The sequence below is a fragment of the Callionymus lyra genome, chromosome 4, assembly GCF_982586985.1.
Source record: "Callionymus lyra chromosome 4, fCalLyr1.hap1.1, whole genome shotgun sequence".
Lineage (NCBI taxonomy): Eukaryota > Metazoa > Chordata > Actinopteri > Syngnathiformes > Callionymidae > Callionymus > Callionymus lyra.
In genome coordinates, this window is record NC_141821.1 from 2,968,387 (window position 1) to 2,995,518 (window position 27,132).

Sequence of the window (27,132 nt, forward strand, 5' to 3'; positions counted from 1 at the left end):
CAACATCGTGAGACACACACTCCTGCACCTGCACCACCTGAACACACACATGAAGTACACAACATCGTGAGACACACACTCCTGCTCCTGCACCTGCACCACCTGAACACACACATGAAGTACACAACATCGTGAGACACACACTCCTGCTCCTGCACCTGCACCACCTGAACACACACATGAAACACACAACATCGTGAGACACACACTCCTGCACCTGCACCACCTGAACACACACATGAAGTACACAACATCGTGAAACACACACTCCTGCACCTGCACCACCTGAACACACACATGAAGTACACAACATCGTGAGACACACACTCCTGCTCCTGCACCACCTGAACACACACATTAAGTACACAACATCGTGAGACACACACTCCTGCACCTGCACCACCTGAACACACACATGAAATACACAACATCGTGAGACACACACTCCTGCTCCTGCACCACCTGAAACGCACAACATCGTGAGACACACACACTCCTGCACTTGCACCACATGAAATACACAACATCGTGAGACACACACTCCTGCTCCTGCACCACCTGAAACACACAACATCGTGAGACACACACACTCCTGCACTTGCACCACATGAAATACACAACATCGTGAGACACACACTCCTGCACCTGCACCACATGAAATACACAACATCGTGAGACACACACTCCTGCACCTGCACCACCTGAACACACACATGAAACACACAACATCGTGAGACACACACTCCTGCTCCTGCACCACCTGAACACATACATGAAATACACAACATCGTGAGACACACACACTCCTGCACCTGCACCCCCTGTACACACACATGAAACACACAACATCGTGAGACACACACTCCTGCACCTGCACCACATGAAATACACAACATCGTGAGACACACACTCCTGCACCTGCACCCCCTGTACACACACATGAAACACACAACATCGTGAGACACACACTCCTGCACTTGCACCACATGAAACACACAACATCGTGAGACACACACTCCTGCACCTGCACCACATGAAATACACAACATCGTGAGACACACACTGCTGCACCTGCACCACCTGAACACACAAATGAAACACACAACATCGTGAGACACACACTCCTGCTCCTGCACCCCCTGTACACACACATGAAACACACAACATCGTGAGACACACACTCCTGCACCTGCACCACATGAAATACACAACATCGTGAGACACACACTCCTGCACCTGCACCACATGAAATACACAACATCATGAGACACACTCCTGCTCCTGCACCACCTGAACACACACATGAAACACACAACATCGTGAGACACACACTCCTGCTCCTGCACCACCTGAACACACACATGAAGTACACAACATCGTGAGACACACACTCCTGCTCCTGCACCTGCAGCACCTGAACACACACATGAAATACACAACATCGTGAGACACACACTCCTGCTCCTGCACCTGCAGCACCTGAAAACATACATGAAATACACAACATCGTGAGACACACACTCCTGCTCCTGCACCTGCAGCACCTGAAAACATACATGAAATACACAACATCGTGAGACAAACACTCGTGCACCAGCTCCTTCAACATCTGGACACACACACGTGAGATACACAACAACGTGAGACACACAATGACGTGAGACACACCAATGTGAGACACACACAAGCCTGAGACACACACAAGCCTGAGATACAAAATAATGTGAGACACACAACAACGTGAAACACACCCATGTGAGACACACACAAGCCTGAGATACACAACAACGTGAGAAACACACCCATGTGAGACACACACAAGCCTGAGATACACAACAACATGAGAAAAACACCCATGTGAGACACACACAAGCCTGAGATACACAACATCGTGAGAAACACACCCATGTGAGACACACACAAGCCTGAGATACACAACAACGTGAGAAACACACCCATGTGAGACACACACAAGCCTGAGATACACAACAACGTGAGAAACACACCCATGTGAGACACACAACATCGTGAGAAACACAATGACGTCGGACACACACCAAAGTCAGAGAAACAAAAAGAAACACACAAACAGTAACATACAAACATGAGACACAAACAAATATGAGACACACGTGAGAAACACGAACATGAGAAACACAAACATGAAAAACACAAACGCACACACACACAAAGAACTACACAAACACCAGAGGTTCTTCACCTTGACTTGTGTTGGTTCTGGACTCAGAGGTTTGGAAATGTTCTTCACGTCCTGCTGGACTTGTGAGAAGATCTTGTTCAACTTCTCAACCTTCTCGTTCTTGAGGGCGTTCATCTGCACACACACACATGACTTCTTACGTGTTTGAGTGACGTATACGTGAAGACTTCTTACGTGTTTGAGTGATGTATACGTGAAGACTTCTTACGTGTTTGACTGACATATACGTGAAGACTTCTTACGTGTTTGACTGACGTATACGTGAAGACTTCTTACGTGTTTGAGTGACGTATACGTGAAGACTTCTTACGTGTTTGAGTGACGTATACGTGAAGACTTCTTACGTGTTTGAGTGACGTATATGTGAAGACTTCTTACGTGTTTGAGTGACGTATACGTGAAGACTTCTTACGTGTTTGAGTGACGTATATGTGAAGACTTCTTACGTGTTTGAGTGACGTATACGTGAAGACTTCTTACGTGTTTGACTGACGTATACGTGAAGACTTCTTACGTGTTTGAGTGACGTATACGTGAAGACTTCTTACGTGTTTGAGTGACGTATACGTCAAGACTTCTTACGTGTTTGACTGACGTATACGTGAAGACTTCTTACGCGTTTGACTGACGTATACGTGAAGACTTCTTACGTGTTTGACTGACATATACGTGAAGACTTCTTACGTGTTTGACTGACGTATACGTGAAGACTTCTTACGTGTTTGAGTGACGTATACGTGAAGACTTCTTACGTGTTTGAGTGACGTATACGTGAAGACTTCTTACGTGTTTGACTGACGTATACGTGAAGACTTCTTACGTGTTTGAGTGAGGTATACGTGAAGACTTCTTACGTGTTTGAGTGACGTATACGTGAAGACTTCTTACGTGTTTGACTGACGTATATGTGAAGACTTCTTATGTGTTTGACTGACGTATACGTGAAGACTTCTTACGTGTTTGAGTGACGTATATGTGAAGACTTCTTACGTGTTTGACTGACGTATACGTGAAGACTTCTTACGTGTTTGAGTGACGTATATGTGAAGACTTCTTACGTGTTTGACTGACGTATACGTGAAGACTTCTTACGTGTTTGACTGACGTATACGTGAAGACTTCTTACGTGTTTGAGTGACGTATATGTGAAGACTTCTTACGTGTTTGACTGACGTATACGTGAAGACTTCTTACGTGTTTGACTGACGTATACGTGAAGACTTCTTACGTGTTTGAGTGACGTATATGTGAAGACTTCTTACGTGTTTGACTGACGTATACGTGAAGACTTCTTAAGTGTTTGAGTGACGTATACGTGAAGACTTCTTACGTGTTTGAGTGATGTATACGTGAAGACTTCTTACGTGTTTGAGTGATGTATACGTGAAGACTTCTTACATGTTTGAGTGATGTATACGTGAAGACTTCTTACGTGTTTGAGTGACGTATACGTGAAGACTTCTTACGTGTTTGAGTGATGTATACGTGAAGACTTCTTACGTGTTTGAGTGACGTATACGCGAAGACTTCTTACGTGTTTGAGTGATGTATACGTGAAGTCTTCTTACGTGTTTGAGTGACGTATACGTGAAGACTTCTTACGTGTTTGAGTGACGTATACGTGAAGACTTCTTACGTGTTTGAGTGACGTATACGTGAAGACTTCTTACGTGTTTGAGTGACGTATACGTGAAGACTTCTTACGTGTTTGAGTGACGTATACGTGAAGACTTCTTACGTGTTTGAGTGACGTATACGTGAAGACTTCTTACGTGTTTGAGTGACGTATACGTGAAGACTTCTTACGTGTTTGAGTGACGTATACTTGAAGACTTCTTACGTGTTTGAGTGACGTATACTTGAAGACTTCTTACGTGTTTGAGTGACGTATACGTGAAGACTTCTTACGTGTTTGAGTGACGTATACTTGAAGACTTCTTACGTGTTTGAGTGACGTATACGTGAAGACTTCTTACGTGTTTGAGTGACGTATACGTGAAGACTTCTTACGTGTTTGAGTGACGTATACGTGAAGACTTCTTACGTGTTTGAGTGACGTATACGTGAAGACTTCTTACGTGTTTGAGTGACGTATACGTGAAGACTTCTTACGTGTTTGAGTGACGTATACGTGAAGACTTCTTACGTGTTTGAGTGACGTATACGTGAAGACTTCTTACGTGTTTGAGTGACGTATACGTGAAGACTTCTTACGTGTTTGAGTGACGTATACGTGAAGACTTCTTACGTGTTTGAGTGACGTATACGTGAAGACTTCTTACGTGTTTGAGTGACGTATACGTGAAGACTTCTTACGTGTTTGAGTGACGTATACGTGAAGACTTCTTACGTGTTTGAGTGACGTATACGTGAAGACTTCTTACGTGTTTGAGTGACGTATACGTGAAGACTTCTTACGTGTTTGAGTGACGTATACTTGAAGACTTCTTACGTGTTTGAGTGACGTATACTTGAAGACTTCTTACGTGTTTGAGTGACGTATACGTGAAGACTTCTTACGTGTTTGAGTGACGTATACTTGAAGACTTCTTACGTGTTTGAGTGACGTATACGTGAAGACTTCTTACGTGTTTGAGTGACGTATACGTGAAGACTTCTTACGTGTTTGAGTGACGTATACGTGAAGACTTCTTACGTGTTTGAGTGACGTATACGTGAAGACTTCTTACGTGTTTGAGTGACGTATACGTGAAGACTTCTTACGTGTTTGAGTGACGTATACGTGAAGACTTCTTACGTGTTTGAGTGACGTATACGTGAAGACTTCTTACGTGTTTGAGTGACGTATACGTGAAGACTTCTTACGTGTTTGAGTGACGTATACGTGAATACTTCTTACGTGTTTGAGTGACGTATACGTGAAGACTTCTTACGTGTTTGAGTGACGTATACGTGAATACTTCTAACGTGTTTGAGTGACGTATAAGTGAAGACTTCTTACGTGTTTGAGTGACGTATACGTGAAGACTTCTTACGTGTTTGAGTGACGTATACGTGAAGACTTCTTACGTGTTTGAGTGATGTATACGTGAAGACTTCTTACGTGTTTGAGTGATGTATACGTGAAGACTTCTTACGTGTTTGAGTGACGTATACTTGAAGACTTCTTACGTGTTTGAGTGACGTATACGTGAAGACTTCTTACGTGTTTGAGTGACGTATACGTGAAGACTTCTTACGTGTTTGAGTGACGTATACGTGAAGACTTCTTACGTGTTTGAGTGACGTATACGTGAAGACTTCTTACGTGTTTGAGTGACGTATACGTGAAGACTTCTTACGTGTTTGAGTGATGTATACGTGAAGACTTCTTACGTGTTTGAGTGACGTATACGTGAAGACTTCTTACGTGTTTGAGTGACGTATACGTGAAGACTTCTTACGTGTTTGAGTGATGTATACGTGAAGACTTCTTACGTGTTTGAGTGACGTATACGTGAAGACTTCTTACGTGTGAGTGACGTATACGTGAAGACTTCTTACGTGTTTGAGTGACGTATACGTGAAGACTTCTTACGTGTTTGAGTGATGTATACGTGAAGACTTCTTACGTGTTTGAGTGACGTATACGTGAAGACTTCTTACGTGTTTGAGTGACGTATACGTGAAGACTTCTTACGTGTTTGAGTGACGTATACGTGAAGACTTCTTACGTGTTTGAGTGACGTATACGTGAAGACTTCTTACGTGTTTGAGTGACGTATACGTGAAGACTTCTTACGTGTTTGAGTGACGTATACGTGAAGACTTCTTACGTGTTCGAGTGACGTATACGTGAAGACTTCTTACGTGTTTGAGTGACGTATACGTGAAGACTTCTTACGTGTTCGAGTGACGTATACGTGAAGACTTCTTACGTGTTCGAGTGACGTATACGTGAAGACTTCTTACGTGTTTGAGTGACGTATACGTGAAGACTTCTTACGTGTTTGAGTGACGTATACGTGAAGACTTCTTACGTGTTTGAGTGACGTATACGTGAAGACTTCTTACGTGTTTGAGTGACGTATACGTGAAGACTTCTTACGTGTTTGAGTGACGTATACGTGAAGACTTCTTACGTGTTTGAGTGACGTATACGTGAAGACTTCTTACGTGTTTGAGTGACGTATACGTGAAGACTTCTTACGTGTTTGAGTGACGTATACGTGAAGACTTCTTACGTGTTTGAGTGACGTATACGTGAAGACTTCTTACGTGTTTGAGTGACGTATACGTGAAGACTTCTTACGTGTTTGAGTGACGTATACGTGAAGACTTCTTACGTGTTTGAGTGACGTATACGTGAAGACTTCTTACGTGTTTGAGTGACGTATACGTGAAGACTTCTTACGTGTTTGAGTGACGTATACGTCAAGACTTCTTACGTGTTTGAGTGACGTATACGTGAAGACTTCTTACGTGTTTGAGTGACGTATACGTGAAGACTTCTTACGTGTTCGAGTGACGTATACGTGAAGACTTCTTACGTGTTCGAGTGACGTATACGTGAAGACTTCTTACATGTTCGAGTGACGTATACGTGAAGACTTCTTACGTGTTTGAGTGACGTATACGTGAAGACTTCTTACGTGTTTGAGTGACGTATACGTCAAGACTTCTTACGTGTTTGAGTGACGTATACGTGAAGACTTCTAACGTGTTTGAGTGACGTATACGTGAAGACTTCTTACGTGTTTGAGTGACGTATACGTGAAGACTTCTTACGTGTGTGAGTGACGTATACGTGAAGACTTCTTACGTGTTTGAGTGACGTATACGTGAAGACTTCTTACGTGTTTGAGTGACGTATACGTGAAGACTTCTTACGCGTTTGAGTGACGTATACGTGAAGACTTCTTACGTGTTTGAGTGACATATACGTGAAGACTTCTTACGTGTTTGAGTGACGTATACGTGAAGACTTCTTACGTGTTTGAGTGACGTATACGTCAAGACTTCTTACGTGTTTGAGTGACGTATACGTGAAGACTTCTTACGTGTTTGAGTGACGTATACGTGAAGACTTCTTACGTGTTTGAGTGACGTATACGTGAAGACTTCTTACGTGTTTGAGTGACGTATACGTGAAGACTTCTTACGTGTTTGAGTGACGTATACGTGAAGACTTCTTACGTGTTTGAGTGACGTATACGTGAAGACTTCTTACGTGTTTGAGTGACGTATACGTGAAGACTTCTTACGTGTTTGAGTGACGTATACGTCAAGACTTCTTACGTGTTTGAGTGACGTATACGTCAAGACTTCTTACGTGTTCGAGTGACGTATACGTGAAGACTTCTTACGTGTTCGAGTGACGTATACGTGAAGACTTCTTACGTGTTTGAGTGACGTATACGTCAAGACTTCTTACGTGTTTGAGTGACGTATACGTGAAGACTTCTTACGTGTTCGAGTGACGTATACGTGAAGACTTCTTACGTGTTTGAGTGACGTATACGTCAAGACTTCTTACGTGTTTGAGTGACGTATACGTGAAGACTTCTTACGTGTTCGAGTGACGTATACGTGAAGACTTCTTACGTGTTTGAGTGACGTATACGTGAAGACTTCTAACGTGTTTGAGTGACGTATACGTGAAGACTTCTTACGTGTTTGAGTGACGTATACGTGAAGACTTCTTACGTGTGTGAGTGACGTATACGTCAAGACTTCTTACGTGTTTGAGTGACGTATACGTGAAGACTTCTTACGTGTTTGAGTGACGTATACGTGAAGACTTCTAACGTGTTTGAGTGACGTATACGTGAAGACTTCTTACGTGTTTGAGTGACGTATACGTGAAGACTTCTTACGTGTTTGAGTGACGTATACGTGAAGACTTCTTACGTGTTTGAGTGACGTATACGTGAAGACTTCTTACGCGTTTGAGTGACATATACGTGAAGACTTCTAACGTGTTTGAGTGACGTATACGTGAAGACTTCTTACGTGTTTGAGTGACGTATACGTGAAGACTTCTTACGTGTTTGAGTGACGTATACGTGAAGACTTCTAACGTGTTTGAGTGACGTATACGTGAAGACTTCTTACGTGTTTGAGTGACGTATACGTGAAGACTTCTTACGTGTTTGAGTGACGTATACGTGAAGACTTCTTACGTGTGTGAGTGACGTATACGTGAAGACTTCTTACGTGTTTGAGTGACGTATACGTGAAGACTTCTTACGTGTTCGAGTGACTTATACGTGAAGACTTCTTACGTGTTTGAGTGACGTATACGTGAAGACTTCTTACGTGTTTGAGTGACGTATACGTGAAGACTTCTTACGTGTTTGAGTGACGTATACGTGAAGACTTCTTACGTGTTTGAGTGACGTATACGTGAAGACTTCTTACATGTTTGAGTGACGTATACGTGAAGACTTCTTACGTGTTTGAGTGACGTATACGTGAAGACTTCTTACGTGTTTGAGTGACGTATACGTGAAGACTTCTTACGTGTGTGAGTGACGTATACGTGAAGACTTCTTACGTGTGTGAGTGACGTATACGTCAAGACTTCTTACGTGTTTGAGTGACGTATACGTGAAGACTTCTTACATGTTTGAGTGACGTATACGTGAAGACTTCTTACGTGTTTGAGTGACGTATACGTGAAGACTTCTTACGTGTTCGAGTGACGTATACGTGAAGACTTCTTACGTGTTTGAGTGACGTATACGTGAAGACTTCTTACGTGTTTGAGTGACGTATACGTGAAGACTTCTTACATGTTTGAGTGACGTATACGTGAAGACTTCTTACGTGTTTGAGTGACGTATACGTGAAGACTTCTTACGTGTTCGAGTGACTTATACGTGAAGACTTCTTACGTGTTTGAGTGACGTATACGTGAAGACTTCTTACGTGTTTGAGTGACGTCTTCACAGGCTTAGGTTTGTTCTTTGGTTTCACATATTTAACGTCCACTTGAAAGACGTTCTTTACTTTCTTTCCTTTTTGCTTGTTTTTTGCCATTTTACCTGCAAAGACAAAAGACTTTGGTTGCGTCTTAAAAATAAACGTCATAAGTGCAAAACTAGAAGAACTAAGAACATTCGCTAATGAAGTAAATGACAAAACAAAGGGAAAAAAGAATAAATACAAAGGAATAATAATTACGACATTAACGTTAACTCAGCAAACGTGTATTTTATTATCACGAAAACAAACAAACATTAATACATGAAGCACTTTCTTTTACAACAATTACACTAAAATAATCTTCAGTATTTCGTTTATTACTGTTAAATTACTCGATTAAAAGAGGTTTCGTTGATCTGTTTTCTTCAAGATATGCGACTAAAAACTCCACAAACGTCAAAGAAAGATAAAAACAAACCTTTACGACGCAGTCCTGTGTTGACGCCACATGTGTCGACGGCAACGTGACCCTGTGACGTCATCAGCGCGCGACCATACGCTGCCGAGATCTTTTTACTGACAGAATAGAAAATGTTTATTATTTATTTATTTACATTATTCACAAATAGTGTTTGCCTTACTTTAATAAATGAAACATTTAAAAAATAAGTATTGTGTTAGTTTTGATTGTGTATTTATTTTGACGTCACAGGCTATCAGGCTTTTACTTTGAAGGTCTTCACGTACATTTTCTTTACCGTCGTTTGATCTATTTTATTGTTTATTTGTCATTAAACACATAATACATATGATTTCATTGAGTCAAAACGTTTTTGTTTGTAAACTGTAGATTAATTCCAGAATAATAAAATAATAATGAAAAAAAAAGATAATGTTATACGTCATAATATAATAATGTGATACAATTTGACCTTAAACCAATTTACTCTTTAATCTTTTAAATCTAAACGTTAAAAGTGTTACATTTGAAATCGCTTTAGAAAGACGTCATCTTGTTATCATGTTATGTTATGTTATGATAACATTTTGTCAATAATTGTACATTTTCTTTTTTTAAATTCAGTCAAATTCACACAAACAATGGTTTGTGAATTAAATGTTGGAGATTAAAAGTTATTGTTTAGATTGTATTAACATTAAATGTTGAAGTTCTATGTCACAGCAGCAGGTGGCGCTAAAACACTACGATATGTCACAAAGCTTGACTTTTTGCGCGCGTTATTTGGATTCACTTTTATTCTTATTAATAATAATAAGAATAAGAATAAGAATAATAAGAATAAGAATAATAAATATAAAGTGACGGTCGTTCATTTGACACGTGATCATTAATGATGATGATGATGATGAAACACTGCTGCATCAATACATATTTAAATGGAATAAGATCATATTCTATATATATTCTATTTCTAGTTTTGTTTTTATTGATTTATCTTCATAAAATAAAAAGGGGAAAATAAATCAGTCTGTTTTAGTTTTGGCTCAGCTGTGGTTTTAAAGCATCATAAATGGAAATTATATGCAAAACTGAGCAACTTAGTTAAATTACAAATGATCTTTCTGCACGAAACAAGATTTGAGCTGTTGAATCATCCAAAGGAAGCAGAACAATGAGGTTTTGTTTAAACATATATTGATGAAATCATGTTGCTATGGTAACAAAGTACCTTGACTTTTCACACACATTTCTACACTAACTGTATGAATCCATTAACTATTGATTTTCATAATGTTTTCATGACTCAATGGATAAAAATTGAATTTTCTTTCCCACTAAATTCCTGAGCTGAGCTGCTCATCCCATCTTTAAACCTGGTCAAAGGTTTTCAGAAACATAACGACTTCCAACGCCTCTCAAGTTCATTTAAAAAAGTAAGTACATGTGCTCCGGGGTCTAAGGTTAGTAGAGAGTCTAAATCACAGTCAGAATTGATCATTTAGTTTAATGAGGAATATTAATTCAGGCCTGTGATCTCTGGGTCCAGATAGTGATGTGTTGATGAAGCTTCATGAAACAGTGTCATTATCTTCAGAGTCCACTAGATGGTAGTGATGTGTCGATGAAGCTTCATGAAACAGTGTCATTATCTTCAGAGTCCACTAGATGGTAGTGATGTGTTGATGAAGCTTCATGAAACAGTGTCATTATCTTCAGAGTCCACTAGATGGTAGTGATGTGTTGATGAAGCTTCATGAAACAGTGTCAATATCTTCAGAGTCCACTAGATGGTAGTGATGTGTCGATGAAGCTTCATGAAACAGTGTCATTATCTTCAGAGTCCACTAGATGGTAGTGATGTGTTGATGAAGCTTCACGAAACAGTGTCATTATCTTCAGAGTCCACTAGATGGTAGTGATGTGTTGATGAAGCTTCATGAAACAGTGTCATTATCTTCAGAGTCCACTAGATGGTAGTGATGTGTTGATGAAGCTTCATGAAACAGTGTCTTTATCTTCAGAGTCCACTAGATGTTAGTGATGTGTTGATGAAGCTTCATTAAACATGTCATTATCTTCAGAGTCCACTAGATGGTAGTGATGTGTTGATGAAGCTTCATGAAACAGTGTCATTATCTTCAGAGTCCACCATATGTTAGTGATGTGTTGATGAAGCTTCATGAAACATGTCATTATCTTCAGAGTCCACTAGATGGTAGTGATGTGTTGATGAAGCTTCATGAAACAGTGTCATTATCTTCAGAGTCCACTAGATGGTAGTGATGTGTCGATGAAGCTTCATGAAACAGTGTCATTATCTTCAGAGTCCACTAGATGGTAGTGATGTGTTGATGAAGCTTCATGAAACAGTGTCATTATCTTCAGAGTCCACTAGATGGTAGTGATGTGTTGATGAAGCTTCATGAAACAGTGTCATTATCTTCAGAGTCCACTAGATGGTAGTGATGTGTCGATGAAGCTTCATGAAACAGTGTCTTTATCTTCAGAGTCCACTAGATGGTAGTGATGTGTCGATGAAGCTTCATGAAACAGTGTCATTATCTTCAGAGTCCACTAGATGGTAGTGATGTGTTGATGAAGCTTCATGAAACAGTGTCATTATCTTCAGAGTCCACTTGATGGTAGTGATGTGTTGATGAAGCTTCACGAAACAGTGTCATTATCTTCAGAGTCCACTAGATGGTAGTGATGTGTTGATGAAGCTTCATGAAACAGTGTCATTATCTTCAGAGTCCACTAGATGGTAGTGATGTGTTGATGAAGCTTCATGAAACAGTGTCTTTATCTTCAGAGTCCACTAGATGTTAGTGATGTGTTGATGAAGCTTCATTAAACATGTCATTATCTTCAGAGTCCACTAGATGGTAGTGATGTGTTGATGAAGCTTCATGAAACAGTGTCATTATCTTCAGAGTCCACCATATGTTAGTGATGTGTTGATGAAGCTTCATGAAACATGTCATTATCTTCAGAGTCCACTAGATGGTAGTGATGTGTTGATGAAGCTTCATGAAACAGTGTCATTATCTTCAGAGTCCACTAGATGGTAGTGATGTGTCGATGAAGCTTCATGAAACAGTGTCATTATCTTCAGAGTCCACTAGATGGTAGTGATGTGTTGATGAAGCTTCATGAAACAGTGTCATTATCTTCAGAGTCCACTAGATGGTAGTGATGTGTTGATGAAGCTTCATGAAACAGTGTCATTATCTTCAGAGTCCACTAGATGGTAGTGATGTGTCGATGAAGCTTCATGAAACAGTGTCTTTATCTTCAGAGTCCACTAGATGGTAGTGATGTGTCGATGAAGCTTCATGAAACAGTGTCATTATCTTCAGAGTCCACTAGATGGTAGTGATGTGTTGATGAAGCTTCATGAAACAGTGTCATTATCTTCAGAGTCCACTTGATGGTAGTGATGTGTTGATGAAGCTTCATGAAACAGTGTCATTATCTTCAGAGTCCACTAGATGGTAGTGATGTGTCGATGAAGCTTCATGAAACAGTGTCTTTATCTTCAGAGTCCACTAGATGGATGTCGGCTCTGCACCATTTTTCTTTCTTTTGAACAAGTGTTCTAATGAAACATCATTTTTAAATGATGGCGCCACCTACTGACCTCTGAACAACATGACACTGTTACAAGCATCTCTTGGTTCGTTCTTCTTGATACATTTTCTCTCTGCGTGCGTCACAGTCAACTCTAGGGATTTGTTACTATTCTAGTTAAAATTGAGTGTTTATTACCACAGACGTGGTTTATTATCTATTACATCTAGTGGACCCGACATTTATTACCTGTCGTCCATAAAAGTGTTTAATCCTCCTCTTCCATATTGTAGCGCAACAGTTAGCACGTATAAACACCTCAACACTGACTTGAAGTTTAATTCAGTCCCTTCACCTGAGAACAAATCTTCAACACAATTGATGTCTTGGATTTGAATGAACTACATTATGGATTTCAGATGAATTTCCTGTAAAAATTTAGAAAATACGAGGAAAAACTTTTTCGCTAATAAAGTTCTGTTATTTAAGTTTGTTGATGTATAGAAATGACATCAATGTGTTGTTGTTTTAACTGCAATTTACTCCAACTCTTTTTTTCAATTAACTTTATTGACAACTTTTCTGTTTGTTGTTAACTGGAAATTCATCACAATGTGAGCCAATGCTAACGGCTAGCTTAGCTTGACCGCTAGCATTGCTAACAGTCACTAACCTGTTGAGTACTTTTTACAAGATGAAGATACATTTTTTAAATGTAAATACATTCAAACGCACAAGAAAAGTCTTACTTTTGACCTAAATGTTTGTTTTGCTGCTTCAACTCTTAACCAAAAGTGAAAACAAAGGTTAATAACTAACTTGACTGACCTGCGTCCACCATTAATGTCATGATCTCGTCTTAAGTAAATAACTTGTGTTAAACTTAGACCCATAATGCACTGCAATAAACTCAAGATTAAGACTTTGTTAATCACTAGAACAAGAATCTACTGTCATCGTTACCGTAGAAACGACAGAACGTTGTTATGTAATGTATATAATGATCTGGAAACACTGTGGTTCTCAAAACCTTCTGAGAACCTGAGTTGTGGTGAAAATAACTAACATCTCTAGAAACTCTCGATCTTCCCTCAGTTAATGATTCCTTCAGGATCCTAAAGATCTTGCGCCGCGATGAAGGACGTTTATAACTTCCTCACTTATAAAACACTTCCGTCAAAGTTAAACATTACAGTTGATTGTTTCAGTAGCAGAAGGTGTTTTACTGTTTGAAGGACGTTTGATTATTTTCATATCAGATCATTTGAAAAAAGTCACTTCAATCTCGTGAAAGTTGCAAAGAACCGGTGATGTGTTGATGAGGCTTCGTGAAACAGCTGATGAGGTCTCACGATACACTGTCTTTATCAAAGACCGCTGACGTTAAAGATGAATAAGTACATCTGAGTCAAAGGTAATAAAACAGAGAGTGACATCTAGTGGCCTTTTTAAAAATAAAGACACTGTATCGTGAGACCTTGTCAGCTGTTTCATGAAGCCTTGTCTACACATCACCAGTCAGAACTCGTCAAGGGTTCTGTAAAGATCCATTTTAATCATTCAGTTCAGTGTCTTGCTGATCCATCAACACCCGAACCCGAACCCGAACCCGAACCCGGACCCGGACCCGAACCCGAACCCGAACCTGAACCCGAACCCGAACCCGAACCCGAACCCGAACCCGAACCCGAACCCTAACCCTAACCCTAACCCGAACCCGAACCCTAACCCGAACCAGAACCCGAACCCGAACCCGAACCCGAACCCGAACCCGAACCCGAACCCGAACCCGAACCCGAACCCGAACCCGAACCCGAACCCCGAACCCAAACCCTAACGCTAAAAATGAAAGAGTGAAGAGCTCAGTCATCCACGAGAGTTTCAGAGTAGAACCGAAGCAAATCAACTCATGTGTCTCATGTTCTGATCCGAACGTCTCCTGGAAGCTTCTCTTACCACAAGTTGAGGTGGAGAACTTAAGTAGCCCTTGGATGGTCCTCGTAGATGTTCCAGAGGGTCACCTGGACTGAAGAGTCTCCCCGAGGAGATGAAACTGATCCGACCTTGGAATCGCCTTTTCAAAACATGTGACGCCGTCGACCTCTGGGTCTGTTGAAGGTCGTTATGATAACCTTTGAGTGTATATTTGCATTAATTCAGTTTGTATTTAATGGTGTTGTCTTGTTATGTGAAGGAAGTTCTGTGACGTGTCTCTGTTGGAGCAGAAGAAGAAGAGAGTCTGTCATGATGCTCTTCATTCCTGTTCCCACCCTAGGGACGTATCATATGGTGTCGAGAGAGAAACCACATCACCTCTGCGTTAGTGCCTACAGTTAATACCCCGAGAGAAAAACTCATTTAACTGTGAGATCAGGAAACAGATGTCAATGTTTGAGTAACAATTAATACTTATAGATATTTATGGAACGCAATAGAATCTGTTTAAACCAGATTAGTAGGTGTTTGTCAAGAGTGTGTTGATAGTATCATGATTTAAGGATATGATAGTACTTGACTCTGGTGTTATGATAGTGTAGTAACAAGTATATATGTGTAGTATTGTCCAGTACTAGACTCTGGTGTTGTGATAGTGTAGTAACAAGTATATATGTGTAGTATTGTCCAGTACTAGACTCTGGTGTTGTGATAGTGTAGTAACAAGTATATATGTGTAGTATTGTCCAGTACTTGACTCTGGTGTTGTGATAGTGTAGTAACAAGTATATATGTGTAGTATTGTCCAGTACTTGACTCTGGTGTTGTGATAGTGTAGTAACAAGTATATATGTGTAGTATTGTCCAGTACTAGACTCTGGTGTTGTGATAGTGTAGTAACAAGTATATATGTGTAGTATTGTCCAGTACTTGACTCTGGTGTTGTGATAGTGTAGTAACAAGTATATATGTGTAGTATTGTCCAGTACTAGACTCTGGTGTTGTGATAGTGTAGTAACAAGTATATATGTGTAGTATTGTCCAGTACTTGACTCTGGATTGAATTTTATTTCACAGACAGTTAAATATTGAAATACAATAAAGACAGCTTGAAATACATGAAACAACTATGATGAAAATAAAATATATATTTGAAATCCAAAATAATGTAAAATAATAAAAAAACACACATTAAATACGTATATTTTCTCAGACCCTAATTAAAAGTGCTATTTCCATAATCTCTGTTATTTTTAAAGTAAAGTATTTAAAAATAATAATTTAACAGATAAAACTGCTGTTTGTTATGTGAAATGGAAGCTAGTTTACACAAACTAATAATCATAATAATACAGTTTATTTAATGGCGCCTTATAAAAGAGGCACAATAAAAACGTTGAAAATACACAGTAAATTTTACAGTAAAATACATTTAAATTATTACAAAGAATAAGGCAGTTTGAAGGTGTGATTTAAGTTGTGTTTGGAACATTTCCAAAGAGACCAACTATCTCTATGTATACAAGTTGTATACTCACACTCATTAACACATCTACAAACACACACACATATTTATACACACACACATATTTATACACACACACATATTATACACACACACATATTTATACACACACATAGACTTTTCTTTCTTCCATTTATTATTGTCATCTTTATTGTTATTGCACAGAAAAAACAGTGAAACTGGCAACGAAATTTCGTTGCTAGGCAACCGTTAAAAAACACATCACAGAGTGAATGTATATAAAAAAGTATAAATATTAATAGGTTAAAAATAGTGCAATATAGTATAAATAGAATAAATAAATAATATTTTAAATATTGCATAGACACAAACCCACACGTAAAGACAGACACATACACATTGCTATACACACACACAAACACATAGACAAACATATACACACACACAAACACGTAGACAAACATATACACACACACAAACACGTAGACAAACATATACACACACACTGCCGCAAACACGTACACACATATACACAAACCCACATGTATAGACAGACACATACACATTGCTATACACACACAAACACGTAGACAAACATATACACACACACAAACACGTAAACAAACATATACACACACACTGCCGCAAACGCGTACACACATATACACAAACCCACACGTATAGACACATACACATTGCTATACACACACAAACACGTAGACAAACATATACACACACACAAACACGTAGACAAACATATACACACACACAAACACGTAGACAAACATATACACACACACTGCCGCAAACACGTACACACATATACACAAACCCACATGTATAGACACATACACATTGCTATACACACACAAACACGTAGACAAACATATACACACACACTGCCGCAAACCAAGACCCACAAGCGTTCACACACATCAATGGACACTACAGTATATTCGAACCTCTTCGGACAGTGGGAGGAAACAGGAGTTCTGCATTAAACCCTCACGTGACCGCGAGAAGATTCAAGTCAATGAAAAAACGTCAAAATCCGTCGTGATTGTTTCTTCCGCCTATTGCCGGGGCCGGCCCTGCGCCCTCACGCCGCGGCTCCTCTCACGCGTGACGTGACTCTAAGGCGCATGACAGCCGCACATCACAGCCGCACCACGGGATGCAAGCCGTGACGTCACAGCATCATCGATCCTCCATCGTCGCCTCTCAACTCCTCCCGATCGCCGCCGTGACGTCACGCCCGCCGCGCGCGCGAGTCTATATAAGACGCGCAGCTGTCAGGTGGAGGCACTTCGACGCGCACGCACGAACCTCGCTCCTCAAGCACCGAAGAAAGAAGACCAGAACCAGAACCAGACCAGACCAGCATCATGGCTCAATGGGGATACGCATCAGAGAACGGTGAGATAACGGACCTCCTTTTACGCGCCGAACCTTCTGGTCTAAACCTCCTTCTGAACCAGGACCCGACAAGTGGGCCGAGAACTTCCCGGTGGCGAACGGACCCCGTCAGTCTCCCGTGGACATCCTGCCCGGAGAGGCGACCTATGACGCGGAGCTGAAGCCCATCACCCTGAAGTACGACCCGTCCAACGCCCAGGACATCCTCAACAACGGACACTCGCTGCAGGTCACCTTCGTGGACGACACCGACAGCTCCAGTGAGTATTAGTCAGTATTCATGAGTATTAGTCAGTATTCATGAGTATTAGTCAGTATTCATGTGGAGGAATGTATGGACACACGGACATCCATGAACATCCATGAACATACATGAACATACATGATGATTTATTAACATGGATGAGACGCACTCGCATGATGACGTCAGGGATTCACTCTATAATAAACATAAACCATTTAAATAATCATCATTTACTGTAGGAATCATTCTTACGCTTTTAAAATATGATTCTTCAGAATCTAAAGAATCATTATTTTAAAAGCGTAAAATAAATAAATTCATCTGCTTTAATACAATTTAATTTACGCTTTTAAAATAATGATTCTTTAGAATCTAAATAATCAATATTTTAAAAGCGTAAAATAAATAAATTCATCTACTTTAATACAATTTAATTTACGCTTTTAAAATAATGATAATTTAGAATCTAAATAATCATTCTTTTAAAAGCGTAAAATAAATAAATTCATCTGCTTTAATACAATTTAATTTACGCTTTTAAAATAATGATTCTTTAGAATCTAAATAATCATTCTTTTAAAAGCGTAAAATAAATAAATTCATCTACTTTAATACAATTTAATTTACGCTTTTAAAATAATGATCATTTAGAATCTAAATAATCATTCTTTTAAAAGCGTAAAATAAATAAATTCATCTGCTTTAATACAATTTAACATTATAATTGATGATCTAAAAAAATAACGATTCTTTAGATAAATAATTGTAATTTTTACGCTTTTAAAATAACGATTCTTTAGATAAATAATTATAATGTTAAATTGTATTAAAGCAGATGAATGATATCAAGGTTCGCTCGCATCATATGTTTACTTGAAACCATCAAAGAATCTCATCCAAGCCTCGATGATGAAGGTTGTTTGTTCATGACGTCATACAGGCTAAAGTAGCGAGCGCTGCGCCTGCAGGGGGCGCTGTGTGCGGCTATGAAGGAAACGAACACGAGCATCAAAGGATTTTTTGTCGTAAATCGTCATCGATGTTTGTTTACGTGAAGAAAGAAAGTTGTTTTCCCTTCGTGACGATCAAAGATCGAGAAAAACAAACATGGATGAAAGTCTCGAATTCTTGACCTGGATGACGTCGTCATGGCGACCGGTGTCATAGGTTGAAGGTTCTACTCCGGTCGCTAAGACGTCTCCAAAGTACTCGTTGAGTGACGCTTCAATTATACTTCAAAACCTTCACACGAATACATGGTTATTGTACTTCACTGGAAATCTGATGCAATCTTCGCTCATGGGTCTAATGTCGTTGTAGTATCATCAACATTCCGAGCAGCAGCTGAAGCGGCGGAACTTAATGCGTATTTACGAAAGAATTCTCAAGAGTCCAAGAGATCTTATTTTGATAAAGTATTTTCGTTTGAAAACTGCAGCCGTGAATCATTAACGCAGTTCAAACTGTCTTTGACTTCCATCAAAATGTCACTTTACAGGGATTTCCTGATGAATTATTGATATTTATGGTCTGTTGACGGAGCCGAGCGGTGGTTTTTCAAAGGTAATCTGAGGAGATACAGCGACGGGATTGAAGAGAACGATTGTTATATTGAATACTAGTTTAATCCGGAGCCAACCTTCAGTTTGTGTCGTTTTTTAGTAGGATCTCGATTAGAGAAAATGTACGACCCAGAAAAAAAGGATTATGTTTGAAACAAAAGGTTGGATTATAAAGTGGATTATAAAGTGGAATTCAGGAAAAATAATCTAGTTCAACTGTTACAGCCTTTAAATATAATAAAACAGTCGTTACACTCTAGTACAAATATTACCCACGAATACATCAGAGTTCAATACCTAAACTACAAAACCATGTACAGTATGTTCCGGACTATAAGTGTCTCCGGAGCACGAGTCGCTCCAGACATAAAATACATAATAAAGAAGTAAAAACATATATAAGTCGCACTGGAGTATAAGTCGCATTTTGGGGGGAAATTGATTTGATAAAATCCAAGAACAGACATGTGATCTTGAAAGTTAAAATAAAACTAGAGGCAACAACAGAATAATGTTACGTTACATGAAGTGAGAACCTGGTATGTTAACATAACATATGAAGAGTTATTCAGAGAACTATAGCATCAATAACTAACTAGTTTACCAAACCATCCGTGTAACTCCAAATAACTCTTCATCCTCGTGTCACTTTTAAACAACTAACTAACTCCGGAGGTAGAAGATGCTTCCTCTTCTACGTGGAAATGATCAACACAGGCCTAGAGCGCCCTCTGGTGGTTTAGTGTGACAATAACATGTGAAATGATATAATAATGTGTTAATAATTTCACACATAAGTCGCTCCAGAGTATAATCTCACCCCCGGACAAACTATGACAAAAACTGACACTTATAGTCCAGTAAATACGGTAGATCTGAAGGTCACAGGTGTTTTTGAAAGATTTAGTTCTGATTTATTTTACGTCCAGATGGATTCGCTTCAGGACCCGAGACTCTAGTTCGGTGGCGTATTGTGCGTCTAATGATGATACGCCGCAGCTAATTGTTTTTATGCTAATGGTCTCGGGATAAAAGGTCCAATGTCCAGCTGCCCAGCGTCTGAATAGACGCCAGTGGCTTCCATTCATGAGCGCCAACAAAAGCCCGGCAGCTCGTAATTGAATTGGTAATGTTTGCCCACGTCCTCGTTTCCCACGCCGGCGAAGGTCAGAGAGACCCGAGGTTACTGTTACCTAACTCGCCGCCGCAGGACGCCTCGGCGTGACGTCCTGAGCCTGAACTCTCGCCGGAGACAAAAGCAGGATCAATACGAGCAGATGTAGGAGTGGTACCGGATCAGAACCTGCCCGACGGATCCTTTCTTTCCTTTATCTTTCTCATGCTAACGCTCGTCGTCTGTCACCGTGACTTATGGCGTCACGCTTCAGGGAGCGACCCGGAGCGAGGAGAAGCGTCGCACGGCGAGATTAGAATCGAGTATTAAAAAAGAGTCCAAAAGCTCCGGAACCGTGTCGGCTCCGCCCCAGAGATGATGGATGCGACGGCAGATGAATGCGTCTGTAAATAGATGTGTCGTGACAGCGATGAGTTGGATGTTGACGGTTGAGCATCCGTGCGGGAGGTCAGGGAGCCAGAGGTGGCACAGGCTTTATATATGACGCAAGATACTGGACCGTTTATGCTCGTGCACAAAACAGTTTGATTCTCGTGAAACAAATACACGATGAATAAAGAAGTTAATGCTGTAAAATGTTAGTTTAAAGAGATATTTTCGTGTTTAGCGACAACATTTTTTGGTGTTTGTCAACGAAATTAACACCGAAAACTTGAATTTACACACAAACCATAGCCTGGAATTTGACCCAGAAATGTTGTATTTTCAACACTTGTTTGGCTCGACTCAAACATGGTGATGTAACCACAACATCTTTAATCCTGACGAGACCAGAGGTGGCACAGGCTTTATATATGACGCAAGATACTGGACCGTTTATGCTCGTGCACAAAACAGTTTGATTCTCGTGACACAAATACACAATAAATAAAGTGCAAAAAGAAGAAGTTAAAGCTTTTAAAATGTTTTTTTTTAAAGAGATATTTTGTGTTTGGCGACATTTCTTGGGTTTGTCAACGAAATTGACGACCGAAACTTGAATTTTAGACACGAATAATAGCCTGGAATTTGACCCAGAAATGTTGTATTTTCAAGACGCTCGATTCAAACCTGGTGACGTCACCAAAACATCTTTAATCCTGACTTTCATGGGTTCGTGAAAAGCTTTTGTCAAAGAGACACAAATCCAACACAATCCTTCACTGACCCACACTTGCTGCTGGTGTACTTGTCGTACAGTTTGTGAATAATTAACACACGGTGTTGACATGTATGTGTGTGAATGTGTGTGTGGGGGGGGCACTCGTGTCATCGGTCAGTCGGTTAAAGTGCAAAGTTCAAAAGACAAAGTTGTGTCGAGGAGAGATTGTGTAACTGTGACGAACACAAACACATTCAGGATCTCATGACCACGTTAGCGTTAGCATTAGCTTAACCTCCTGGTTTGCTATATGTTACGGTTTTAATAGAAGACCACGTTAGCGTTAGCATTAGCTTAACCTCCTGGTTTGCTGTATGTTACGGTTTTAATAGAAGACCACGTTAGCGATAGCATTAGCTTAACCTCCTGGTTTGCTGAATGTTACGGTTTTAATGGAAAACCACGTTAGCGTTAGCATTAGCTTCACCTCCTTGTTTGCTGTATGTTACGGTTTTAATAGAAGACCACGTTAGCGTTAGCATTAGGTTAACCTCCTGGTTTGCTGTATTTTACGGTTTTAATAGAAGACCAAGTTAGCGTTAGCATTAGGTCAACCTCCTGTTTGCTGTATACTACGGTTTTAATAGAAGACCACGTTAGCATTAGCATTAGCTTAACCTCCTGGTTTGATGTATGTCACAGTTTTAATAGAAGACCACCTTAGCGTTAGCATTAGCTTCACCTCCTGGTTTGCTGTATGTTACGGTTTTAATAGAAGACCACGCTAGCGTTAGCATTAGCTTAACCTCCTGGTTTGCTGTATGTTACGGTTTTAATAGAAGACAACGTTAGCGTTAGCATTAGCTTAACCTCCTGGTTTGCTGTATGTTACGGTTTTAATAGAAGACAACGCTAGCATTAGCATTAGCTTAACCTCCTGGTTTGCTGTATGTTACGGTTTTAATAGAAGACCACGTTAGCGTTAGCATTAGCTTAACCTCCTGGTTTGCTGTATGTTACGGTTTTAATAGAAGACAACGCTAGCGTTAGCATTAGCTTAACCTCCTGGTTTGCTGTATGTTACGGTTTTAATAGAAGACAACGCTAGCGTTAGCATTAGCTTAACCTCTTGCTTTGCTGTATGTTACGGTTTTAATAGAAGTCCGCGTTAGCGTTAGCATTAGCAGAACCGCGGCCATCTTGGATTGATTGAACTCACTAACTAAAAATAAAAACCTTTCACCGTCTCGACTCTGATGTTTGCTGACATCGTGGTGATCATGTGATCCTCCGGCAGCTCTGACCGACGGACCCGTCACGGGAACCTACCGGCTCAAGCAGTTCCACTTCCACTGGGGCGCGTCCGACGACAAGGGCTCCGAGCACACCGTGGCCGGGGCCAACTTCCCCGCCGAGGTGAGAACCCCCCCGAGGTGACCCCACGTCACAAGAGTCCATGGTTCTCATTTCACTCCTTCTCTCTCCAGCTGCACCTGGTCCACTGGAACACCAAGTACCCCAGCCTGGGAGACGCCGCCAGCCAGCCTGACGGTCTCGCCGTGGTCGGGGTTTTCCTGCAGGTCAGTCACTCGCACTTCCTTCTGCCATTCTGTTTGTTTTTGAGTTTTTGTTGAAGATTCTTTTTATTTTCTGCTACTGTTAACCTTTTATTTCTAATATGAAGAACAAACTATTTAGTATTTATTTCAATTTGATTTAATTTACATGAATCCGTCCAACTTCCTGCCTAGAGCAAACGAGTCACTCGCACTTCCTGTACTTTTTTTTAACTCATTTTAATGTGAGTTTTTGTTGAAAATAGTTTGTAGTTTTTGCTACTGTTATTTATTTTACATATTTCATTGTAACCTACCTTTAGTTCTAATACGTATGAAGAACAAACTCTTTTTTATTAATTTGATTTAATTTATTGTAATGTAAAGACAAAAAACAGAATACACTCTGTTTTTTACTGCTACTGTAATTTTATTTGATTTACTTTCAACCTTTAATTAATATTTTAGTGTATTTGTGACATGTTTGCAGAAAAACGATTTATTTTATATATATTTATATATAAAAATACTAAATATTGTTGTTTTTTCTTCTGCTTTGGTTAATTTTTTTTTAATCAGCCAATGTAAAGTATTTAAAGTATTTTAATTATTAAAATTAAATCAATTCCAGATCGGAGCCGCAAACCCGAACCTCCAGAAGCTCATCGACGCTTTCGACGCCATCAAAGCTAAGGTTTGTAAACAAACTCAAGCTATAAATAAACTTACATTTGTTATTATTTCTAAACATAAATGTTTATTTAAATCCAGGGCAAACAAACCACCTTCGCCAACTTCGAGGCGGCCTCCCTGCTGCCGTCCTCCCTGGACTACTGGACCTACGACGGCTCCCTGACCACGCCCCCTCTGCTGGAGAGCGTCACCTGGATCGTGTGCAAGGAGCCAATCAGCATCAGCGCCGAGCAGGTACTGGCTTTTGTTGGCCGAGTTTCCCGGCGTCTAGAATATCCCGACAATCCTCTCGGATCTAAATCAAGGCCTCGATTGTTGAGATTAGTCGCGAGTCTTGAAACCTGAACGCCGCCACCTGAGCCGGTCGCCATGGCAACCCCAGGGAAGCGCGACCAGGCTGAGTTCACATGATGTGTGAGTCAGGCTTGTGTGGACAGGAAGTGTCTGTTGGTGAAGAGACTTCACTTCCTCTTCATCTGCTGAGTCAAAGTGGGTCATGTGACCCGACAGTGACCTTAGACTCGAGTCACACGTGTTGACTCGGATCATATTCAACTTTATTACATTTGTTTACTACAGTACTTGTTATTTTTAGAAGTCTTTAAATGAATATATTTCAATATGTTTGAGTGTTTTGAGTCACAGCGACTGACTCACTCGTGACTCTAGAATTAATTGAATTGAATCAGTTTTATTTCCTTTTAAACTAATCTGTTGGAATTTTTAATTTATATGAACCATTTCCTGCCCAGAAAACAAAAGAGTCCCTCTCACTTCCTGTTGGTCTTTTACTTGAATCAATCTCACTTCCTGTTGGTCTTTAGGTTTAATCAATCCCACTTCCTGCCTAGCTAACAAAAGAGTCTGTTTTTCCTGTTCAACAAATCTTTTTAGATGTTTTGTGGTTTTATTTTGAAATGAATCAATCCCACTTCCTGCCTAGCAACAAACGAGTTGGACTCATTTCCTTTTAATTGTTCAGGCGTGTTGGACTCTTTCATTTTTTTTATCAAGCACTTCCTGTTAGCAACAAATGAGTCCCTCTCACTTCCTGTTGATCACATCTTTCTTAAGTGTTGTGTAGTTTACATGAATCTATCTCACTGGCAACACATGAGTCAGTCTGACTTCCTGCGAAGCATCTGATTCAACGACGAGTCCAACAATACTTTGTGAGACTCATGGGTTGTGACTCGACTCGACGAGATGATCACAGCGGGTCACGACTTACCCACAATCCTCTCTGTCCACAGATGGCCAAATTCCGCACCCTGCTCTTCTCGGCCGAGGGCGAGGACGACCGTTGCATGATGGACAACTACCGTCCCCCGCAGCCTCTGAAGGGCCGAGCCGTGAGGGCCTCGTTCCAGTGAGGAGCCCCGCCCCCTCCCCCCCCCTCACACACACACACACACACACACACACACACACACACACACACACACACACACACACTCGCCAAATTAAAGATGCCAGCGTACAATTATTTATTAACAAGAAAACACACTCGAAGGGGAAGAGAAGAGCGGAAGCTACATCTGTGAGGACGCACACAGACACACAGTGACACACACACAGTGACACAAACACACAGTGACACACACACACACAGTGACACAAACACACAGTGACACACACACACACACTCCTGCAGGCGCTTTAATCTGCTGCATGGCTGCAGCTCGATGAAACGCCGCAGACGCCTCCATCACGACCGATCGACTCGTCTGACACACACACACACAGTGACACACACACACACAGTGACACACACAAACAGTGACACACACACACACACACGTGTCCTGCACACACGACTACACAACCATGTGTCTACACACACGACAAATAGCAATAAAAAACATTGAAAAGGCAGAGTAAGTGAGTTGTTCTTTGTTGTCGTCAGGTGAGTCAGTTCTAGTTAGTTTGATTGATGGATTGATTGACAGGTGCTTTTACACAATTGTCGTCCGCGGGATATTTGTTGTTTTTATTTTGGGGCATTTTATTAGTGAAATAAAATCTATTTTAAGACAAATGTAACGTCTCTGTGTCTCTGTGAAGCATCACAACACAAACATTTATTTGATAGTAGATCATGATGTGAGAAATACATTTAGAGCTTTTGATAGTTAAACACAACATACTTTTGATAGTTCACAGTTTTGTAAACACAACATACTCTTGATAGTTCAGTTTTGTAAACACAACATACTTTTGATAGTTCACAGTTTTGTAAACACAAGGTACTTTGATAGTTCAGTTTTGTAAACACAACATACTTTTGATAGTTCACAGTTTTGGAAACACAACATACTTTGATAGTTCAGTTTTGTAAACACAACATACTCTTGATAGTTCACAGTTTTGGAAACACAACATACTCTTGATAGTTCACAGTTTTGGAAACACAACATACTCTTGATAGTTCACAGTTTTGTAAACACAACATACTCTTGATAGTTCACAGTTTTGTAAACACAACATGCTTTTGATAGTTCACAGTTTTGTAAACACAACATACTCTTGATAGTTCACAATTTTGTAAACACAACATACTCTTGATAGTTCACAGTTTTGTAAACACAACATACTTTTGATAGTTCACAGTTTTGTAAACACAACATACTCTTGATAGTTCACAGTTTTGTAAAAACAACATACTCTTGATAGTACACAGTTTTGTAAACACAACATACTCTTGATAGTTCACAGTTTTGTAAACACAACATACTTTTGATAGTTCACAGTTTTGTAAACACAACATACTCTTGATAGTTCACAGTTTTGGAAACACAACATACTCTTGATAGTTCACAGTTTTGTAAACACAACATACTCTTGATAGTTCACAGTTTTGGAAACACAACATGCTTTTGATAGTTTGTTTCTACTTAAATTCT

The 27,132-nt window shown here is 40.1% G+C and overlaps 2 protein-coding genes across 4 annotated transcripts in view; one reads left to right on the top strand and one right to left on the bottom strand.

Annotated features, from left to right (window-relative positions):
• rbis (ribosomal biogenesis factor) overlaps nt 1-9,640 on the bottom strand; it is a 10,839-nt gene extending 1,199 nt beyond the window's left edge. For 2 of the 3 annotated variants that reach the window (XR_015710857.1, XM_087788440.1), the window contains exons 1-3: nt 9,567-9,640; nt 9,092-9,207; nt 2,222-2,335 (exon numbers count right to left, since the gene is read on the bottom strand). Coding sequence is in view for 2 of the 3 variants with exons in the window: in XM_087788440.1 (XP_087644566.1) it covers nt 2,222-2,335; nt 9,092-9,207; nt 9,567-9,630 (294 nt within the window). In the remaining variant the exon portion in view is untranslated. The other variant, XM_087788441.1, reaches the window with a different exon arrangement.
• Nucleotides 9,641-17,797: 8,157 nt separating this feature from the next.
• LOC148080551 (carbonic anhydrase 1-like) lies at nt 17,798-26,267 on the top strand. The gene is made up of 7 exons (XM_087788444.1): nt 17,798-17,958; nt 18,021-18,218; nt 23,278-23,396; nt 23,468-23,560; nt 24,168-24,230; nt 24,308-24,463; nt 25,483-26,267. Exons 1-7 carry the CDS (start codon nt 17,928-17,930, stop codon nt 25,600-25,602), a joined length of 780 nt encoding a protein of 259 aa, XP_087644570.1. The 5' UTR covers nt 17,798-17,927; the 3' UTR covers nt 25,603-26,267.
• The last annotated feature ends 865 nt before the right edge of the window (nt 26,268-27,132 follow it).